The sequence below is a fragment of the Chrysoperla carnea genome, chromosome 5 (assembly GCF_905475395.1).
Source record: "Chrysoperla carnea chromosome 5, inChrCarn1.1, whole genome shotgun sequence".
NCBI lineage: Eukaryota > Metazoa > Arthropoda > Insecta > Neuroptera > Chrysopidae > Chrysoperla > Chrysoperla carnea.
This window is the reverse complement of record NC_058341.1, coordinates 39,242,060-39,266,037: the sequence shown is the minus strand read 5'-3', so window position 1 is coordinate 39,266,037 and position 23,978 is coordinate 39,242,060. Positions and strand designations below refer to the sequence as shown.

Here is a 23,978-nt window from a genome sequence, read left to right as displayed (position 1 = left end):
CGTCAGTTGATTATTTGACTATAAATAGCTTTGGCGTTTTTAAGAAGCGAACGAATGGAAAAACTAGTATAAACAAATCCTTATTCGAAAAAGAATAATATGGTTTGATGATAAATAAAACTATACACAAGTGAAATTTACAAATTTTAAAAAACACCGACAAGTTTTTCTGGTACGCAACCCTAACATCGTACTTGAAACATATATAAGAACACTATCCATTAAATTACCTTTTTTCTTAAAGCATTTTGAAGATCGTCACCAATTTATTTGTTTTTTTCGAGTACGGAACCCTAAACTCGCACTTGAAACATTGGTAAGAACTCTCTCCATTAAATTTCCTTTCACACACACATAGCGGTCAAACCTCTTTTTTAGTTTGAGCAACTTGACTAATAAAACTAGAAAAAAATTAAGTCCTTGTATGCGTTTGAATGAAGCATAAGCAATATTTCCAATCGTCTTGTTATCTTTAAAATGTTTTAGTCGAATAAGCTTGAGTAACTTTTCAAAGATATTCTACGGCACATTTGCATTCACATTTTACTTTATTGAAAGTTGAAGCTCCTTCAAGAATTGAGTAATGAGTTGAAATTTACTCCTTTAAGAAGTGAAATAACATAATGTTATACAGTGTACCGTAAAATTATTCAAATTTTTTATTACACGAAACTCCTGATAATAAATTTTTATTTCTACTGTGATTATATTTATCCATTGGTAAAACAAATGAATGGACTGAATCAACTAGGAGCATACAAATTGACTTAAATTTTTACGTCGACTTTCATCTTTTCTCGTGAGATTGTAACATTAATTTCATTTTCTTTCTAGATTTGAAACATTAATGTATAAGTATTTTACCATAATCGAAACAGGATTGTGTTTCTTTAATTGATATAGATTTGAATGAATTTTTCAAATTAAAACAGTTTCTTTGCAAGACCATAGCTAAATTTGATGTTTGAAGCAAAATAGTTTTAAATTAAAAAATTTTATTTTCTTGCTGGACAAAAAACTTATAAGTTAATTTTCTAAATTCATTTTATACATGATTCTGAATATCGAATTAGGGAAAACATGTATATTAAGGAAAATAATATTAGGAACACAGAAAAGAAAAAAATTGTAGCGACAAACTACCCTCCTCTGTAGTATTCAAACAATAAATACAATTATTAAGTACATTACATTAGCAATACACAACCATTTAATTCAATTTTCCTTCATTTTCATTTAATAAAATCCTTAATGGTATGAGTAATTTATATATACGAGGGTAGTGGAAATATGGGCTGAGCATCAAGGGAGAAAATATATAATATGGAGTTTGAATCTAGATGGATGTGATGTATATTACGTACACATATACTACAACATGTCAAGGAAAACAAAACAAAAGAGAATAATAATAAACGTCATATTACAAAATGGCTGACTAATGAATAAATTACGCATCTTAAATAAATAAATAATTGTTTATTTTTGGTTTATTTTATATTTTTTTATTGTTTTCCCTACATTTAATTTTATTACGTTTAATTTATTATTGAGAGGAAATTTTATTTATTAGATATTAGTTTGAGAGGAAAACTCGGTGCTACATCGGGATGGCTATAAAGAGATTTGGATACCAATCAAATATATGAGATTCTTTCTACCAGTTGCACGGTATACTCAATCTAGAAACCGCAATCAGGAAGAAGATAACAATCCAGAATGTTAATAATTTCGGATAATCTTTTTCGATATAGGCTTTCCGTTGAAATCTGATTTTAATGCTGAATGTCAGGACGGAAAAACTTAAGAAATTCTTTTGAAACCGGTTTTTTGAGATTATAAATTTTCAAAGCTAGAAGATTTTTCTATGCTAAAATTTTTTTTTTTTTTTTTAATCAATAAAATAAACTGAATTAAATGAGTTTGAAATCATTTACGATTTTCAAGATAAAAATTAATATTTTTGAAAATAATTCAAAAATAACTCAATAATAAATATATATTTTAATTAAAATATTTAAAATTAATTAATTAAAATATTTTCAAAAACAATTATCATTATAAATATACGATAAAATTGGATTAGAAAGAACACCAGTTCTGGCTAAATACCATATCACACGTAGGCAGATGATATAGTATAGAGTATTCGTTTAATCTTGAAATAGAAATCGATCAATCTTCGAATAAATTTCTTCGAAAAATTGTTTGTTGTTTTATAAAAAATAACTAGTTGTCTAGGGCAGCTAGAATTAAAGGCGAAAAATGTTACCGGACACTTTCTTATCCATGCAAATTTGAAAATCTGTACTTCTTGGTGAACCTTTTGGGTCAAGACGGCCAGAGAAAATATTGTGTGGTTGAATTTGTTTATAATTTTGAATAGTCCAACGAAGGCGACGGTTCTCAATAATCGTCTAGTTTGATTCGCAAATATGTAAAAATTTTACTTTAACATTTTTAGGAACTCTCTGTAAAGTGTTTTAATATTAAAATCATTCGATATTTGAAATTAATTTTATATTCAAATTTCAATAGTATTTACTAAAAAAATTATAGAAATTGATAAAAAAAAGTATAAATAAAACATTTTAATTCACATCAATCAATGTTATAGGAGGCAGACGTCATTTATATAGGTACTAATACATACCAATAATGTTATTAAATTTATCTTTTCAATAATTTTAAAATCCTAAAGTCAATATTTAAGATTATTTTGTGCACTGATACCTACTCTTGTTTAATTAAAATATTTGCGATTTATTTCGTAAAGGTATTTAAATATTTGATTGATAATTTTATACTTATTTAAATTTTTTCTGTTATTCCGAAATTCTATATGGTGCGGTATAATGTTCGAATTAAGATTTTCCCTGCTTTTTGTCGAGCTTTTCTTTTATCTCAATTTTTTCCCTTAAGAAAAGGATCAAAACGTTCATTTAATCATTTAATGAATAGTTTTCGTGAAATTATATTCGTGAGGATAAAGAACAAATTCTTGTCATTCGTCAAAAGTCTTGTTCCAATAACTTATTAGTTATTAGACATTCATTTCTATAATCTCAGGCTAAAAAGAGAAATGTTATAAGTTAATGTGCCTGCGTATCTGTGTATCTGCGTGTCTGTCTACGGTATTGTAGCTTCTAAGCGGATGAACCGATTTTGATTTTTTCTTAGTTATGTTTTAAGTGCAAGTTTAGAGCTCCATACTCGAAACAACATGAAAAGAGACGATGATCTTCAAACGGCTGGGTAAATTTACATAGCTAAGAACACTTTTAAAAAAATTATTAGTCAAATAAAAAAAAATCAAAATCGATTCATCCGTTTAGGAGGTCTCAAACCACTTGCTACTTTTATGTTTATACTATTTTCTATGGCAGGTTCATTCATTGAATAAACATGAGTCGACAATCGTAGCTGTTTCGAATAATGGAATAAAAGTTTTTCGATCTGTTAACCACGTGGAAGTCCCAGATCTTTTGTCTTGTTTTAGTTCAAACTTATATTCTATTGGCTTCCTCTTAAGGTATTTTGATATCTGAAAATAATAACAAAAATTAAAACTTTTATTTATCAATTAATCACCCATGTATAAATAGGTCTTTTGCGAAAAATTTATATCGATTCTCTGTACGGTTTAGAAGAAATTAACTATAAAAGTCAGTTTTTTTTTCTTTATCAAAAAAAGTTTTTCATTTTAGACAAAGAGTTCATAGTTTTGGTATGATTTTAAAGCTTAAAGCTTGAGTAATATTGGTAAAAGATTCTTATGTAAATGGTGTCATTTTTAAAAGCACTTATTGACTAAAAAACCAACATTTATTACGACTTCTTCATTTACCACCATGTAAAACGGCTGTTTTTAATACTTAATGAATCGAATTGAAAATTATACAGAAGACGTATTAAATACTCTTTCAACTTTTTGGTGACACTTTCGTTTTGGCATTGAAAAGCCTTAAAGAGAAATCAAAAAATGGTGCACCTTAACCTGTCATTATTCTACAATATATAGATATTACCTAATATTGAAACCGTATAAAAAATTAATCGAATGATTTGCGCAAATAAAAACGTTGTTTCAAAAATAATTAAAAAAACATCCACTTAATAGTACCGTAAATACAAAAAAACGTACTAACTAGGTATTTAATTGTTAATTCAATCTCATTAATAAACAAATAAAAAAACATTAATACCAATTATTTTACTGAACATAATTAGCATAACAATCAAATAGAGCTTTAACACCAGTCAGCAAGCTCTCACATCAACAAACATAATAATGGGTACAAATTGAAAAAACATAAAAAAGGTACGGTTTTTTATTTTTATTTATCAACACACACACATGATGATGATAATGAGAATCGATAATAATCACCAATGATTAACAATAAACATTAAATTTGTCAAATGTTTTTGTTGTTGTTGTTTGGGTGATAAATATTACTGTAAATAACAAAACGATTTAAACTATAAATAGATACTACGGCTGGTTGTTACATGGTATGGTGTATAAATGGGGTGGGTTTTATATGCAAAATACTAAATAAAATTTATCACTATAGGGATGATATTGGGGGTTAAGGTACAGAGAGGTACAATCGAAACACTCTCTTCAACTTTGTATTAAATAGTAGGTATTTTGGAAATTAAATGTCATTATTTCAGAAGGAACACATTTTATTCAATTGATTCCTGCAAGAGACGTTGCAGAGGGTACTGCAACATCTTTGAAACCATATTTCCCTTTAGGCAATTTTACCGCTTTATTTTCTTTGAGCATAATTAACAGAATTATTTGTACTACCTTTTAGGAAATTTGAGACTTACAAAAATCGACCTGTGTCTCGTTCTCGTATAATCTTGGAAATATTGCAAATAAATAAATTTTTTAAGTCTCACATATTCTCTTTTGAAATTACACAATTGGACTTCGTTTTGCATACATCAAAAAGTATATCGATATCGCTTGATATACAGAACGAGATTGAGAAGTAACCAATATAAATAATATTATATAAGTGGAAGGAGAAAAGGTGCGTGTGTTGTTGCTGCTAGCGGATTTTGAGGATACTGAGTGCAGAGAACGATAGTAGCTCAACAAACTGGGAAAAATATGTAATAGCAATGCTAAACACGCACAGCGAAATCGTCATACCGACGGTTGTAATATATTTCAAATACATAGCGAAAGTAAGAAGTTATTATTTTATTACTTTCAACTTTGACATGCTTGCTTGAAATTGTATATTTTATCGGGTTTTTTTTAATAGTGCCTTTTTGTTATTATGAATTTTTGGAATTAATATTTTTATGGTGTTGTTTATTGTAGGTATTTGATAAGCACAACTTTTGCAAATCAATTATCAACTAAATAAATAAAATATAATTATAAATATATTTTGGTCTGCAAGATATAGAATCAGGCCTCAATGAACATTTGAGTTCTTTATAATTTTTCTACTCCATTTTTTTGTATTTAAAATTTTAACAGAATTACGAGCCTGAATCTTTAAGTTTATTAAAACTAATAATTTTGTCCTTATCATTACTCTTTTTAAGTTTTGTATTATTTGTGTAATAAGCCATAAGAACATTTTTTATTATATATTTTAAAACCAGGAGCATTCAAGTGTAGCAGTTAAACATGCATGGGCAATCGGAGCTTACAGAAATCTCTCGGACTTCTTACCTAAAGTACGAGTAACAACTTAAAATACGAGTAAGACAGAGACATCATTTTTTCTACCTTTCTCATTCATATTAAAGAAATTGGGATAGCGAGAAGAGTCGTCGCTTCCTTCTCTTTGAGCAATGCGAATTTGGATAAAGAGACACAAAATAAAGTTTATGACACACAATAAAGTTATAACAATGGTGACTCGACTTAAAATAGCTCGCCCATGCCGACTGTAAAATATAGGTTGCTACTTTCTTGAATGTTGCAAAATCACCCCAATCAAAAAAATATTTTACATTTTTGTTACACACAGTACACCAGGACAATATCTGAGTGAGTATAATACCTACCTATAAGGTTGTTAGTATATTTACCTAGGAATATATCAAGAGGGTAGTTTTTAAGGTTGAATGAGGGTTTATCATCACTTAATATTGACATATGTGATGTGGTATTTATCATTTTATGATAATAAATAATGTTTGAATAAATTATAACACATTTATTTACAATTCTTATTCAATGTGTTCTTATTTAGAGTTGTAGGTATTTATTATTGTAATTTAAAATAAATTAAATCATAAATTTAGACAGATTTAATTCAATCGATACCTGAACTTTGGACGTAGTTCCTGTAGCACCCTCACTAAGTCCGCCACACACTATTACTTTCAAAAGTTATGTATTAACTTTGAATTTTTGAAGACGGGGATCTTTTGTTTTCGTTACTTTGATGTATACGTCTAGTTCTAAAATCATCTTCATATATTTCTCCTCCAAACTCCAAAAGTTTACATCCTCAAAAATTGAGTAAAAATTGTTTAAATGAAAATGACTTTATTTTGATTTTGTCACATAAAAGAGTCTTTGAAGTTTAACTAATTTCATTGTGACTATAAGTAATTTCTGCAAAAATAATGACAACAGCTTTTTTATATTTACCTTATGCATGATTTAGCTTAATACTCTAACATAATGCGCGTAAAAAAAGGAAATATTTATATGGCAGAGCTGCAATTTCAGTATGTAACGTTTGTGCAATCATTAGGGACCTTATTTCATAAGGGGACCAAATTTTTCTCAATTTTTACTAATTTTATTTCCCACCTTTCCCCCTACCTCAAAAATGGCCGATTTGCTATACATATGTCATATGAGAGAAATTGCTCCACATCGATTCAGGAGCTTTTTTACCATGCGGGAGAAAGTAAGGGTTCATAGATTTTTTAACGTGTATCCTAGAATGTAATAATTATAACAAATGAATTTTAACTTCCGTTTTTTTTTTTTTTAATTTCCCCGCCAGGTAAATAAACTTTATTCATATCCAGCTTTCTTTATACCCTGATCAATTATTAGAAGAAAATCGACACTTAGGCACTGTTATTTTTGGTTTGACTCTATGGCCGGTATTTCGAAATTTTATGCAGATTTAATAATGAATATTTTTGAAAAGTGTTGGAATATCGGAAAGTCAATTATCTTTTTACTAGAATAAGAAAAAAAATCAGATATTCGTCTGTTTCAAGCAAACGAAGCCATTAAAAGTTTACCGGATACAGAACTTAAAACGCAAACTCAATACCTTGTTCTCAAATAAGCTTGTTCCAAAAATATATGCTAGCTTAAAACCTATTACATAATAATTTTGTTATAATTTTTCAAACCTTCAATATAAATCAATATGCCCTATGCATTCGCAGAAAGATTTTCGATAATGAAAAATGGTTTAATCTAGATATTCATGTTTGTACCTAGAGACCTTCAAAACAGATTTGATCCATTAAATAATAAATACAAACGATAAAACATTTTATAAAAACATTAAATGAACAGTAATTTGAATTCCACCCAAGAAATAAGTAGGTTTATTTATTTTGGGATAAAACACGTAAAATTTTATACACAGATGGTATCATAATAATAATATGTGTATATGTGTAATCAATCGATAAAATTATTTGTAAATAAAATATCATTTAAATGAAAATAATAAATAAGTAAATTCAATGGACATACGTTGAAACTCGATCGATTATTTATATTACAAAAGAATAAAATACATAAATTTATAGAGAAATAAGACCTGTTTTCATTTTATTGTATAAAGTATTTAACTAGAATAATGAGACACATAATAAAGAAAAATACCTAAAAAAGGTAATCAAATCGATAAAATATTATACTTTTTAACCGACTTCAAGCAAAAAAGGAGGAGGTTATCAATTCGACTGTATTTTTTGTATGTGTGTTACCTCAGAACTTTTGACTGGGTGAACCGATTTTATCTATTTGAAAGCTGATGCTTCCCGTGTAGTTTCATTTCATTTTGGTCTAGTTCTGACAACGGCATCCATGAGAAAACCATAAAAGTCTTAAATTTGAATTAAGTATGCACGACTAGAGGACAAATAACTCAATATCACGCCAACCGATTTCGATTATTCTTTTTTAGTAACAAATTAGTTAGTGTACTTCAGATTCACTAAAAAATATAAAATAAAAAAAACACTTTTAACAAAAACAAAACCGATTTCAAAAGAAAAACTTTTCTAAAACAAATTAATATGCCCTAAAAAGTAAAAAAATAACGATAGTATAATGTAGTTAAAATTATATCAATAAATATGTGGAGTCGGTGTTAGCCAAGCTAATGTCGCAAACTGTTTCTTTCTGTCAGAGTTGTTTCCTTGGCTGACACCGACTCAAAAAATAACAATAATTTTAACTACATTGTATAATCGTTATTTTTTTACTTTTTTGGCATTTATTACTTTAGTGTTTAATAAATAAATCAAAAATTGAAATGAAACTAATTATTATTCACATTTTTTCTGTTATAAAAATAACAAAACAAAAATGTAAAAATTTAATGTTGTTAAAATTGATTTTATGACAAAGACATATTTTAATTAAAGAAAGTACACACTATATATATGTTTATATGTATCGTTATGACTCTAAAATGTATGTTTTTCTTTTTCACACAAATGATTTTCATTCATGATGTCATCGCAGTGATGGTGATGATACGCTATCTACCACCAGTTTGTTAGAGAACTCCATACAATAATATCACCTAACGGAGAGCTTGCTGTATGATCATCAGGCAAGCATTACGAATGATAACGGACAATTAGTGAAACTCAACAGTATCCTCTGAGCAACAAAGATACATAGATATATAGAATCTTATGCCGTCGAAAAATATACACACTAGTATACTGTTTGTAGGTATATTAAAACGCTGCAAGATATGCTCAACAGCGCTCTTACAGAACCAACCTATAAACAAAAATACCGGGATTGAAGTAAACACGTTTACAAAACTGCTGAAGTTCTTATAACACATTTTCTTACAATTATTCCTTTTTTACAGTCTATGGTTTTGGTGGCGATATTTTTATAGCACTGATTTTTCGACTTGGCCCATAAACATCTATAATCATAGTTACTAATATTTTTACAAAGACAAAAAATCTAAAAGCACATACGTTTGATATTCGACGCTTTTTTCAAAATTCCACATGATTTAAACTAAAAGATATTTTATGTAGTTCTACTTTATGATTTTTAGGAGGACTTAAAAGAGTGGATACCTTTTTCTGATGTTTTGGTTCAGAATCCCTTGTTGAATGGAAAGTTCGTATTTATCTGCTTAACAATTATAGAGAAGGTGAACCACAAAATATTTTTATGTTTAGATTATATTAGGTATTTCGGAAAAAGCGTCGAATTTCCTATCTAGGCAAGTATTTACTAAATGATACAACACAACACAAAGTCATTAAACTAAACGATATTCCCGGTTCAGTCGTTGTACCTAAAGGTATATAGATAGATGTGTAGTAATGTGTTAACGGAGTTTTATATCAAATGTTATATATATATTTTGTCCACAATATAAGGGAAACACACCCGCTTTAAATGGTAAATGGCCGTAAAAACACCCTCTTAATTAGTACATTATGTAATAAACCATTCATTCATTCTGGTCATTTCTATAAATAAATGGTTTGGTGTATTAAATTATCAATGAGTATTTATGTTATTATCAATAATTGCATAGAATGGCTATTATTCATTTTTAACCATTTATATTTTGTCAAAGCTTCAAGCTTGTTCCATACTTTAGAATAAAACAATAGATATTGACAATAATCGAACTTGATGACGCAATTAAATTAAAATTTTCTCACGAAAATTTAGCCGTTTGATTATAATGTTATTAAAAATAATGAATTGACACTACAAAGAAGACTGGCAATCGAGATGAAAAAATAACAAAAATAAACGCAACGTTTCTAGATATAGTCAAGAAAAAAATAAAAACAATAAAATCTTAATATTTTATTTTTACATTATTCAAGATAGTTCAATAATATACAAAAAATTCCATAATCATTTCGTTCATTGTAAAAAATTGGCGACCGGCGAGATTGGCGGCCCCTGTGGAGTAGTTCATTCACATGAAATGTAACTTACATGGCATATGAGTCAAGCTTACATGGCATATAGTGCATATAAATTTATTTTGGGAAAATTTTTCTTTTGAAATCGGTTTTTTTTTTGTTGTTAAAAGTTTTTTTTATTTTGTGATTTTTAGTGAATTTGAAGTACACTAACTAATTTGTCCGTAAAAAAAGAATTATCGAAATCGGTTGGCGTGATATTGAGTTATTCGTCCTCTTGTCGTGCATTCTTAATGCAAATTTAAGACTTTTATGGCTATCTCATGGATGTCAGAACTGGACCAAAATGAAAAGGGGCCACACGGAAAACACAAGGTTTCAAACAGATAAAGAATCATCAAAATCGGTTTTCCCAGTCGATAGTTCTGAGGTAACACAAAAAATACAGTCGAATTGATAACCTCCTCCTTTTTTGTTTCAAGCCGGTTAAAAATGAATTTCTTACCAAGTGTTTTATTACTCATCAGGCACATATCGTTATGATCTATTTATATTTTACAACTATACAATAACAGTGCTATTAAATAACAACAACTCATTGATAATAATAGAGGATTTAATAGCGATAAAATATCGTTAATCTATATATTTTGGTTTTATAGAATTTTGTGTTATAAAATTAATCCAATACCTTAGTATTGGTTATACCAATCCAACTAATTGATTCAATAAGTGTTCAGTAAATATGTAATACATTAACTTGACCGGACACGATACATATTATATTTTGTATCTGTATGGACGAGTGATGTATCTTAGATTACAATTTATGTTTTTAGAGCCTTTTTAAAAAAATTTTTGTCCTGAGAAGTTATCCGTTCATACTTTATGTTTGATTGTGGATTTAAAATTGAACAGCTACCGATAAAAAACACCTATATTTATATTTAATTAAAACATGAACCATGGACAAAAACATATTGTCCCATGGACCACAGCTTCGTATATGTTGGATCATTCTCGCCGGTTTGGAAAACTGAAAATCTGACTAGTTTTTTTTATAAGCATTTTTATAAGCTTCTATCAGCATCCAGGTACAACTTCACGGCTTTTCTGGGTATTCATTCAACTTCCTTTAATATGTATCCATCAACTTTACCTCTTCAACATTCTACGCTATGCCTTATAAAGTAACAAATTATCCACTAAATGCAAAAATTTTGGTAGAATATGATTAAAACACAAAACACAGTTCACAACTTCACAGTTCACAATAAATATTAAACAAGTGAAGTAAAATTTTAAATTTTTCTCTACCTTGTCTTATTTTTATTTTACTTGAAAACAAAATCACCTAGACAATTGTTTTCTCGTTTGCTTTCCCTTTCATTACTAATTTTTATCTTCAGACATTTTGTGTTGCCTCTAATATAACAATATCTTTTTAGAAACTGAATAATGATCTATGGTGCATAGTTACTAAGGCGCAACACTTTACCTTATAATTTTATCTCTATTCTAACTAATTTCCTCTACAACTATTACAAAATAGTTATCTGTCGAATTATATATAATTTTAACATTAATTTAAACATTTTCGAATAGAAATACAATAAACCTAAACCTTAAGCTTTATATTATATGCATGAATATCTTTCTATGTTTTTATGTAATGTCATTTAGATATTCTAGGTATTTAAAATACCCTTAAAATTTAATTATATTTTTTTTCCGTAACCAAATGTTTTTAAACTAATTACTTTTGCAAGTTTATTAAGGTTTAGGCTAAATACATTTTACATTTTATGTATTGCTAATTAATATATAATTAATTGTTTCAATTTTAAAACTATTTGTGACTACCAATTCTTTTTTATACTCAATTCGAAATCTTCTTCTTTTTTAATTATCTATTTCTCCAAAATTTTGTAGATTTCGGAATATTGTAACATGAATTATGATCCTGTATATCGAAATAATAAATAAATTTATGTTCTTTCTCTGCGTTTCCACCATTTTATAATCTATGGTATTCTTAAGCTTTGGTTTCCCAAAGCGGTGGTGTTCTTTAAAGGCTAATATGCCCATGACTCATTGGATATGGAATTAAACAGTGGTATTTGCACTGACAGAACTTTAACAACAGAAATATATTTAATTATTATATCTTGGTTACTTCTGCGTTCAAGTCATCCTTATACTATAGTCCTTAAATATTGCCAGCGTTCTCCGATATAATTCTTGCCTATGAAGCTATTCATTTTTTTATAATATTTTAAACATCAAAAAATACAGTGAGGAGCTATGTTGGAATTTATACTAGCCCCAATTTTGGTTTGAGATCGTTTTTGTCAAAAATTAATTTCTCATAAATTTCATTCATCAATTTAAAGCTTAGTGTGCTGTTAACATTTTAAAATGCAACTTCTTGGCTTCGACAATTTTCGTAGACGTTCAGGCATGGTCTCTGCCAGGCACCACTTTGACAAATCCTTCTTCAATTTTCAGCCGCACTAAAATGTCTCAATTGTCTGACCTTACGGGTGTTTTTTTCTAATATCATTTATGAAAATTAATTATATTTGTATACATACAAGAAATAATAATAATAATTAACAATAATGAGTAATAGGATTTATAGATTGGAAATAAGTGATATAATAATAATTTTTTGCAAGAGTTGTTTTTATTAGTGTTATGTTTACTCATATGTCATATAATTTTCATCACTGTTATATAACATTGTATTTATTTATATAAAATACAAGCAGTATATATTAAATGTTCTATAGTTGGTACCTACACAAAGTTCTCTACGTTTGTATAAATAAATAACACTAAATGGATTATTTAGGGTGGAACCAGATGATTGAAACTTTCAACTAAATTATATCTATTTATACTAAAATAAATACTATTTTATTTATTTATAGTATTTATTATATTATATGTTTTGTAACCGAGTGCTGTAAAATTTGGTTTATAAAATAGAAACTTTGTTATTTAAAGAGAATTGAAAAAAATACCCTTATACCAGGAATGACATCGGAGTCTCTTGGATTGCAGTCCCAAGCATCCTATCAACTCGACCATACATGATAACGTTGTAATATACTTTTTTTAATTCGATTTTTTATTTCCTGTATCTATATATGAAATATATATCAAGGTATACTAAGTTTGTAACGCTTACAAATACAGATTCAGAACACAATTTGGTAAAGTTCCTCTTAAAATCACTTGATTAGTTCATTTCCGTTTTTCTATCTGTTCGTTTCTGTCTGTCAACCCGATAGCTCAAAAACGAAAAGAAATTTATTTCAAAAAATCAGAAATTAATTCATTTAAGTCCTCTGGGCTTCTTGCATTATCATTCATTCTAGCAACGATCGAGCGATATATAATGATTACCGTTTACGAAATTACAGATCGAAAAGTGTGACTTTCGGAAATTCGTTACCTTTTCATTTTTCATTTTTGTTGTCCTTTCATGTTTCTTTTTACTTTACATCTTCTTGTGTTTTCAAGATAATATTTCCTATATTGTTATATTTAGAGGAAAATTTACATCCCATTTATAAAAATTTACTAAGAAAGTATCGAAATAACATTTCTAAACTAGATTGCAATTATTATATAATAATTTTAGCCACCGTAGTAAACTAATTTGGTATCATGATATGAGCATAAAATACCCAAGTCTTCTTAAAACGGTAAAAAATCATTTTTTGCTAGTTTTTAGATACCCGGTTTCTATATTTTCTATCTAAGTATGTATACGCATAATAATTTGTTGTGAACCTGTTATCGAAAATTAAATGTTAAACCAATTTATTTTGACGGTGATGAAAAGTACGAGCTGATAATATACAGTTGCTCTACAATTTTTCTCATTCTTATAAATCAATGATTTCGATTAATGAAACTGTAAATTAAAGTCTAAAAAAAACATGGTCTTTAAGTAAATAAAACTGTTGTTTACATAATTTGTTGTTTATGAAATTTTTAAAACGCCATGCTCTCCGAAGATGTTAGGAATAATAACGAAATTTTGGTGTAGTTTGAACATTTTTGACTTCGTTGACCTACAAGTTTAGAATCACCCAACGAAGCGAGCTAGAAAAACCTTGGACACAGTTGGGTGTTAATTGTTTATCTTTTTATAATTTTCATGATGTATGACCATAACAAAACTATATAATAAACAAAGTCTCCCTCTCTATAATGCGTTGCGTATTTATATTGTTGTATACTTATTTTGTTGTCTAATCTAAAATTTATGTTAACAAATGACATTAATTATACAAACACTTATCCAATTATTATGATAAATAAAACCTTTATACTTATACATTTTTAAAGCTGTTACGTTGTTGTTTAAAAAAAATTATGTATTGAATTAAAACTTGTTTAAGCTTTTATATTAGCAAAACAAAAGTAGTCAGTCAGACGCCAACTGAGCCCACATGTTACTAGGTTACTAGAGAAAAAGCTATATGTGTCTGCTAAAAAGAATACTTTCATTAAAAAGACTACTTTCACAACTTTGATTAAACATACGTCATATACAATTTTGATTCCCTAGTAATTAAAATGTATTTCCATCCTGAAAATGAAAGCAAAAACTACAATACCTTCTTTTTTGAAAAAAAAATCCAATTTTTTTTTCAACACCCATTGATAAATTCTGGCAATATCGAAATAAATAATAAATCAATCAAATCATGTAAAACTTATACATGCATTTTTCAGAGCAAGGTATCTTTTAAATCGGGAAAATCAAGAATGGACTAGACAGTATTTCTTTACAAAATTGGTCCCAGAACCATTGTTCCAAGGAGAATAGAATCTACAAGCTAAAACATCCACTTACACGACAATGGGCACAATATTTGATCAATACGGCCACAATATTTGATCCATGATTTTAATTTTAGAAATTCGCCCCGTGCGTGAGTTTTATTGAAGACGTTTCCATAGTAACGATTCAATACTTTAATTGTAGAATTGTATGGATACATATATAATTGTATGGATTGCATTTATGACTTACATTGAAAATTTAATATTATTGTCTCACAAATTTAAATAAATAAATATGATAATTTACATTTGAAAAATAATATTTGTGCAATTTGATTTCTTATTTTTACAATTTTTAATGCATTAAATTTAATAATTTAGTATTTTTCAATAATTTTAATTTGTTATTTTTTATAACATTAACATGTAAAGAATGTTCACTGGAAGCGCTAGCATCGACTTTATTGTCCCTACCATGACAACGCACACAACTAATAGGTACTAATTGCCAACTAAAATGCTTTAAGTAAACACTGATCGACTGTCGCGAATCAATTTTCACTGCTCATTCTAAATGACTCTAAACATGAAATCCAAGTATCACTCAATCTCAGTAATGAAAGCAATTTACACAATTAACTCAATTTGTTATTTATGAAATTAAAGGTTTTAATTTTTGAAACGAAGTTCAATATAACACTATTACGATATTTATACAACTAATTATACTATAAATACCACATTTAATAAAAATATACAACCCCTTACATTAATAAAATTACCCTTTATTACCAATAAAACAGTTATAATAAAAAATAAATAAATACATATCTAAAAATAAAAAATAATAAAATATATAGCCAAACACTTGCTGTTAAATAAAAATAAAGATTCTTTTATATATATCGCAGATGTTGTTGTGATATGATCACTTGGGGGTGGTTTTTAAATATGTCACTAATAAAAATCAACAATTATACTGAAAAACTACCCCCTACCGATTTATTAAATAACGCCAATCTAATAAAATATATATGCCTAACAATAATAAGTACAATTAGCTTATTATAGGGGAAAGTTTCGTATCAAGGATGATAATTTATTGATTGGTTTCAAGCTATTTTTTCATTAAGTCATCCTATTCTTGGAGCGTCCAGCAACAGCTGTAGAAATACTTTTTTCGTTGATTTAGAGTGAGTCTTATACTTGCGCTACGCTTAACTATGGAACATTAATCATAACAGCAGTTTTTAACGGTAATGCACGTGATAAGAAATATACCAAAGCAGAAGGGTACATTAAAGAGCTGATTCGATTGAACCATTCTGAACTTCTAAGCTTAAACAACACGAGTATGTTTTTATTTTCTTTTCGCATTAACTAGCTTTATTTTTATTCATTTTTTCGGTTGCGTTCCCTTTAAGGAGATACGCAAGGATTGGGTAATACTAGGTATTTCAATAAAACTTGATAAATACATTTTTTGATTAACGAAGTTTCCAAAAACCACAAAAATTCCTAGGGCTTTTTATTATTATTTCAGAGTTCAAAGTTGGCTAAAACATGATGAATCATATAGGTTATCCTTTTCATTTGGATATTTATCTTTCAAACAATCTAGAGAGCGTGATAAAAAACTATCTAAAATATTTAGACAATCTTTAGTTTATAATAATACCATAAAAATATATGGTTGTCGATGATAAAAACAAAATTTTAATTTAATTATTTGTTCATCGAAGATTGTCATTTGATGAACACAGACGACGATAGTTTGAGTATTGATGATTGAAGAACGATATCTATATTATCAAAGCATCACTTGCACACAATTATTATATATTTTTGTAGTTGCGTGGTATTGTAAAGCCAAAAATAGCTCATTACTTGTGTACAAATTGTGTTTTGGTTTATATGCATGTACCGTGCAATAAACCCTTTTTATAATACTGTAGGTTTACAATCACCTTTAATAAGTAAATTTTGTCACTATATTATAACTAAAAACTGACCAATGTTCTAAGGTATATTACCAAGGTACAATACTTTACCGTCAGCCTAATAATATTAATAAGCACAATTAGTTTATTGTATAAGTGTTGACGTATGAATTTATTTTTTGGTACTGTGTAAGGTGTAAGGACAATAATTTATTCTATTTATACCACACTATATCATCAGGATAACAAGGGTATGAATTTTATTCTGGTTATAAAAATAGAGGGGTGCTTTTAATACTCTCAATAAAATGTTGCACAGACCATATAACCAGAAAAAAATTATTCGACTCTAACTGTTTGTAAATTTATTATCACTTTTTTTTAACTGTGTCGACTAATATTAGTCACATATGGTATCATTTTTTATTTTTGGCGAAAAGAGCATTTTATTATTATTTTTATATAATTTTAATTTACACACCATATTTGAATATAATCGATTTTATTATGTATGTAAGGATTATTCGAATTGATTGACATGTAATTCGAATTTCGATTTTAAGAATAGCGCAAAAGATCGATTTGATTTTATAATTTTTATTTATTATTTAAACCAACCAAAAAATTACTTCATAGTTCTTGTAATATGAATGCCACACAATCTCTATAATTGTTCCTTATAACGCAGGTATAAAGCTAGCGTACATTTTTAACCAAGCAAAAATATTTGTCGGAGAAGTGATTCCAATGCTTACAGTTTCCAAAAAATATTTTAAGGGCGCTCTTAAAGTACTCATGCTTTTTTGTTTGAATTAATAGAGGGAGGGGTTAGTAATCGCGAACATATTACAGATATTACCAAAATTATAGATATTAACTATTTCAAAGAAATTTTATTATTACTTTAATATTTACTATGTATTTTACATAGCTAATTATAATAAAACTATTGTCGCTGGAATTTCTCAGTTTTAACTAGCTGATAAAAATCTGTTCGTCATGTCTCCACCAAATGCTTAGTTACCCCAGACCTGAAAATTTTGATTATGAAAGTTTAAGACAAGCTATAGCGTGTTATTGTCATAGTTATCTTGTTTTGATATAGTAGCCTGGTTACCAATGTGATAAAGTTACTAATAATATATGATTTTTTAAAATAGCATAAGCATAAGTTCTATTTTTCCTTTTGTGTTCGTAATTCCACCACTGTCCGCTACATGAAAATTAAACTGGCAGTCCAACTTAAAATTTACCAGGTCTCGTATTGAAAAAGCGTAACCCTCACAAAATTATCTCGCTTAAATTTGTTGGACTACTGAAAGACTACGCACAAACAAATTGATTTAAGAAAATTGAAAAAATATGCTCTAGTTTTATATTCATGGTCCCAATTACTAAAATTTATTTTACACAAAATTAAAAATTATTTATTAATTTAAATTCAATTTGATTAATTTTATACATTTAATTCAATTTTAGTTGTTACAACATTTTTTACTTCCAATTTTAAAGATTTTATTGGTAATTTATGGCTATTTTATTGGAGACTTCAATACATGACTATATATGTAACCTTTTATTTAAAACATCTTCTCTTTCTATTGTTTTAGGTTGTGGACCAGGAATACTTGGTAAAACGCGACGACCACGTACAGCATTTACATCACAACAATTATTGGAATTAGAAAAACAATTTAGGCAAAATAAATACTTATCACGACCAAAACGATTTGAAGTTGCAACTAGCCTTATGTTAACCGAAACACAGGTATAAATAAATATTCATATTTTCTACATTTAAATTTGAAAAACAAAAACTATGACTTAATAACTTTTCGGAAAATCATCATACCATACGTCAACCGTTGTCTTAAGATAACTAGCTTCAACTGAGTTTCATTAAGCGTTAGAATTGGTGGTGATTCAAGTAACAAAAGTAGCTTAGGACTAAACTGTTCAAATGTTTGAAAGAACTGACTTGTCATTCCATAGACCACCGCTGTGTTTTTTTTTTAGGATTGAGATCAACCATATTGCCTGCTTGACTTTCTCAATTGTAAACCTTGGAAATTCTTCGTGTGTTCTACCCACGGCTTGTTAATTTATTGATTTTATTGTCTTTGAAAATGCACTATAATTTATAAGTTCTAAAAGAGTCATCGAATTGTGTTATTAATTACATACGCAGCAGATAAATAAAACCCAAAACACGAAAATACAAAAATTAGATGATACGCGGTTTGATTGACACAAAATTTTTGACAATAGGTTTTCATTATGAAAAATTTATATAGAAACTTTATCATACGACCTTAATTTTTTTCCACCGCTTCCTAAAGGTCTTTTTGAAATTTATATATTCGCTTTATCCTTGTTATCCGGCATAATGTTTTATTTTGAAAAGAATAAAAGTCATAATTTCATTTGAAATATAGTTTTAAATATATTTAAAGAATTACGTAAATATAAAAAATTAAATCATACAATAAGTATAATTTACTAGGTACTTCCGACATAATTAAAAATCCTTAAAAGAAAATCGATGAAAAGAAATGAGATAGTCGCCGGACATAAACTGTTTTAATCACTGCTCGAGACTTTATGTAACCCTAAGCCCTAAGCTTGTAATTGGAATTAGAACATCAAAATCGTAAATATCTCACAAAATATTAATCATACAAAAAACAAGTGGAAAAAAAACCATTGACTGAGTTAATTTTTGAAATACCATGTATAGACAGTGTTGATTACTCTGTCACATTACACACACATACATGTCACACATATATAACTGATTCTCATATTATACATATTCCCATATCATGCATGTTTCAAACAAAAGTTTATTTGTTTTATAAGGAACATTTATTGTATTTAAACTTTTGTTCTATGTTTAACGGGTTAAGAGATGGGTCTTACGGACCCAAGACCAAATTTACCTATGTTGCTCATTTACAAACTAGACCTCACTTTTTACGTCCTAACCAGGTTATAAAAATTTTAGCTTGATATCTCTTTTCGTTTTTGAGTAATCGTGATGACAGACGGACAGACAGATGACAGTCAACCGGAAATGGATTAATTAGGTGATTTTATGAACGCCTATACCAAAATTTTGTTTATAATATCAATATTTTTAAGCGTTAGAAACTTAGGACTAAACTTAGTATACCTTGGTATATTCCATATACATGGTATACAAATGTTGATCTGATGCATAGTAGTAAATTTACTTTCCTCACAATTTTCCTAATGATTGGAATGCTCATTTTCAGTTTATGTTTCTTCATAACTGATAATCCATACTGAAATCAATAAAAACAATTAAAAACTTCTATAAGTTACATATTTATTTTCCTACCGAAACCTGGAGGATATATTCAAAATGTGATTTAAAACTTTTCGAAATATGAAAGTTAGAAATGGTGTATTGTTTAGTTTTAATCTTAAAAGAAAACGACAATTTTTCAAGAATTTTTTCAAAAAGTCTGCTATGTTTCAGTAAATTCAATTATATCTGAATTATGAATATTGGAAGTACAATAAAAATTTATTTCAATTTCAGTCTAATACACAGAATTAGATAAATTATTTTTATATCTAGAAACATGTATACATGGGTATTATATTTATTTAGGATGAATTACGTATTCATATATGTATATATTTGAATATACATGATGAATTTTATGAATAAAATATGAAAATGTCAGCGAATAAACGAACAATAAATGTACATATACATATATGTACGCTAGTGATAAAAAATATTAAACAAGGTAAAACAATTTTCCAAAGAACTTAACTAAATTTCCTCTTAATAAATGAATATAATCTGCATTATGAAAATAATAAATTAATAAAATAATAAAATGTTAAGCCTCCCTTCTTGTGAATACCCTCCAATTTTACACGTTTACAAACTTAGGCTTTCTTCGACCAAAAACAACTATGACATCAAATTTTGCAAGTAATTTGTTCTTATAAATGCAAATATGATTCTTTCGATCTTTTTTTTCGTCCCATTCATCATAATCGAGAGAAATTGCCACCGCCATATTTCTTAACTATAAGCTACTTCTCGTAGCGTTAAGACAGATTGCTTGTGCTTATAGATCACTCGTAGATTATATCAGATTAGATTTGATTTAGGAGTAACTTTTAGAAGCTCTTTTTCACTTCGACCAGATTAAATTATCGTATCTTTGCTTCTAGGATGCTCCAGAAGCCCTGTAGCTTTAATAAACTTTATGATATATCCTGAGTGACTTGAATGGAGATCAGTTCATGACAAAATTTGCAGAGATCATTCCCTGTGACTAAATTCGATTATAATGGCCAGTAAGTACCGTCAATAACCGAGAGACTTTGGCCATTAATAAAAATTGTATACAAGAGTTGAATAAACAAAACATAACGTATGACGGAGTATATGCACATATTTTATACGGATTATATGCACCCGATTCCTAATAACTTTACGGAGTATATGTACCCAATTCCTAGTGTCGGGATATCCAGCCAATAATGAGTTTACGGAGTATATGCCTCCGATTCCTAAGTGTCGGCATATCCAGTTAATAATGACTTTGTTATTTTTACCCATATTTTTTTATGATTCAATGCAATTCAAAACAGTTTTGAAGTTTATTTCATATATATTTTACGCTTTGAGCGCAGCCTGACTCTCTGATAGAATGCGAAAACGTCCAATTCGAAAATTGTTTGGTTCAGACACAAGGGATTAACGTGTACTTTCATATAGAATTGTTATAAACCCATATACAGACATGAGATGATTCGCTTGAATCACCATTATCAAACATCAACTGTATAGAACATTTATGTATGTATATATAAAATATATGTAGATACTGTGGATGTTATACAGCGAATATTCATGGAAACGACAAGCAAAACGAAGAGAAACATCATAACGACAACTTAAATTCGAATGTAAACAAAGTAAGAAATGACATAAACGATATTTCAAGATTATGTGTATACATTTTGTAGCTATGATATTAAGGGTGGAATCAAAACTATAATAACATATATAAAGCTTTTGTTTTGTTTTATACATATTTTACAAAACACATCATCATATTATCTAGAAATTTATTGCATTAAATCATAAATAAATTCATATTTTTTATTTATGCTTAACTAAATGAAAATGGACGCATAGAAGATTCGCTTTTCATTCGGGATGCGAGATATTCAGAATTCGATGCGATTGCCATTATTATTTTATTAACGTTATATTATGTAGACTGAAATTGTCCGGTACAGTATTCTTTTACTCCTACCAAATAGCTCCTTCTCCCTTCTAGCCCAAGTCCCCTATTCTTCTAAGATCATCTCACACCTCTTTTTTTCATTTCTTAAGAGGTATTTCAAGTACTCTTCTGTCTCCTGTCTAGAAGTTAAATACATTCATTCAATAATAAATAAAATTGGACGACTGGATTTCGAGACAGGACGCGAAAATGACCTAACGTTTTACGGGATGTGATATTCAGAATTCAATTAGCTTTACCATTACGCCATGGTGTTTTATAAATATTCTTACACTTCTATCTATTAGCAGTTTTCCACCTCCAGCATCTGCCCCCTTTTCTTCTTAAGTTTTCTCCCACTTCATCCTTTCATATCTGAAGCTCGTTGAAAATCTTTTTTAATGCCACATTATCTTTCAATCTTTCAAATCTCCATATTTCCAGTTCAACTCCTTTTCTCTCTTTTGATACGAGCTACAATAGCTTCTTTTCCATTCAGCTTTTAAAGAAAATCTTCTTAATCCAGATGACATTTCTAAGCTAAATTTAACATTGAATTTAATTGTGAACTTATCCAGAAGAAGCTTCTCACGCTTGGACAAAAATTAGAGGGTCATCGACAGAGCAGAGAATTGTTTTCTGTTATGAATAATTACTTAAAATCTTTTTAAGACTAGAAATTTTTTTCCCACAAATCAGGCTTTGGCATATTTTTGTTTGCCTGCTCATTAACATATACTTGGTGTTAGTGACGTTCACACCCACACCAATATTCTCAGGAGACTTTTTAATTTCGGCAAAAACTTTCTTCAGAGTACGTGAAACTTTTTCGACGTATATATTACAAAATTGATCGGCCTTAGTTACCTGAGCGCTTAAATTAGTGACCCTGCACCCTTACTTTTGTATTTGGGTTGAAATTATCAAGCAGATCTCATTTTCTTCTAAAACCTTTAACATGGCTTCAGAACGTCTCGTGTGTATTGATTCTATCGGTACGGAATGTTTGAATCACAAAGAGTCTATAAACGTTACTGATTCATTGATTGTAGTTATTATTTATTAATATGATTATTTCTATTGTTCCAGGTAAAAATATGGTTTCAAAATCGTCGAATGAAATGGAAACGTAGTAAAAAAGCACAACAAGAAGCCAAATCAAAATCATCATCCGATTCAAACAATCATCATCACGATAGTAACAATATAAATAATTCCGATAAACGTCAAAATCCCGTAATACAACAACATAATTTAACAAATACCACGTCTGGCGGAGGTGGTGGCGGGGGTACACCAGGTGGTGCTTTACCACCTTCAGCACATAATAATATAAAAATGGATCATCCACATCATCATCATCATAGCAATACGACAATCGATAATCATTTAACACCTACAGCTAATTTAAATAGTTTAAATCCAATACAATTAGTGATTGGTACACAAAATGGAAATAGTGCAACAAGACGAATTCAGCAACAAGATGCTAGTAATAATAATAATGAACCTTTATATCGACCTTATGTTGTGTAAAATATAGTTTAAGTATTTTGTATTCAAATAACAGCCTAAGTGTCCATGACAGTTAAATTCCGCTAAAGAAAAGAGTCTCTAAATTTAAAACAGCAACCTCGTAAATAATTAAACCTTACAAATCAACCTTAAAATATTTATCGAAATCAAATTCTATAGAAAAATGTAACCTTTGTTAAAGTATTTTGACCTACAGATACGAATATATATAATATACGGAAACCATAATTTAATAAAAAAATAATTTTATGGATTGGTTTCGGACCATTTACATGCAGACATTTTTAAATTCCATTATAGCTCAGTCAATTCCTAG

The 23,978-nt window shown here is 28.3% G+C and overlaps 1 protein-coding gene across 1 annotated transcript in view; it reads left to right on the top strand.

The window, feature by feature from the left end:
* Positions 1–23,662, top strand: part of LOC123301168 (motor neuron and pancreas homeobox protein 1-like) — a 45,104-nt gene extending 21,442 nt beyond the window's left edge. The window contains exons 2-3 of the mRNA XM_044883901.1: positions 18,458–18,615; positions 23,216–23,662. Of these exons, the coding sequence (XP_044739836.1) occupies positions 18,458–18,615; positions 23,216–23,662 (605 nt within the window). The remainder of the gene's footprint in view (positions 1–18,457; positions 18,616–23,215) is intronic.
* The last annotated feature ends 316 nt before the right edge of the window (positions 23,663–23,978 follow it).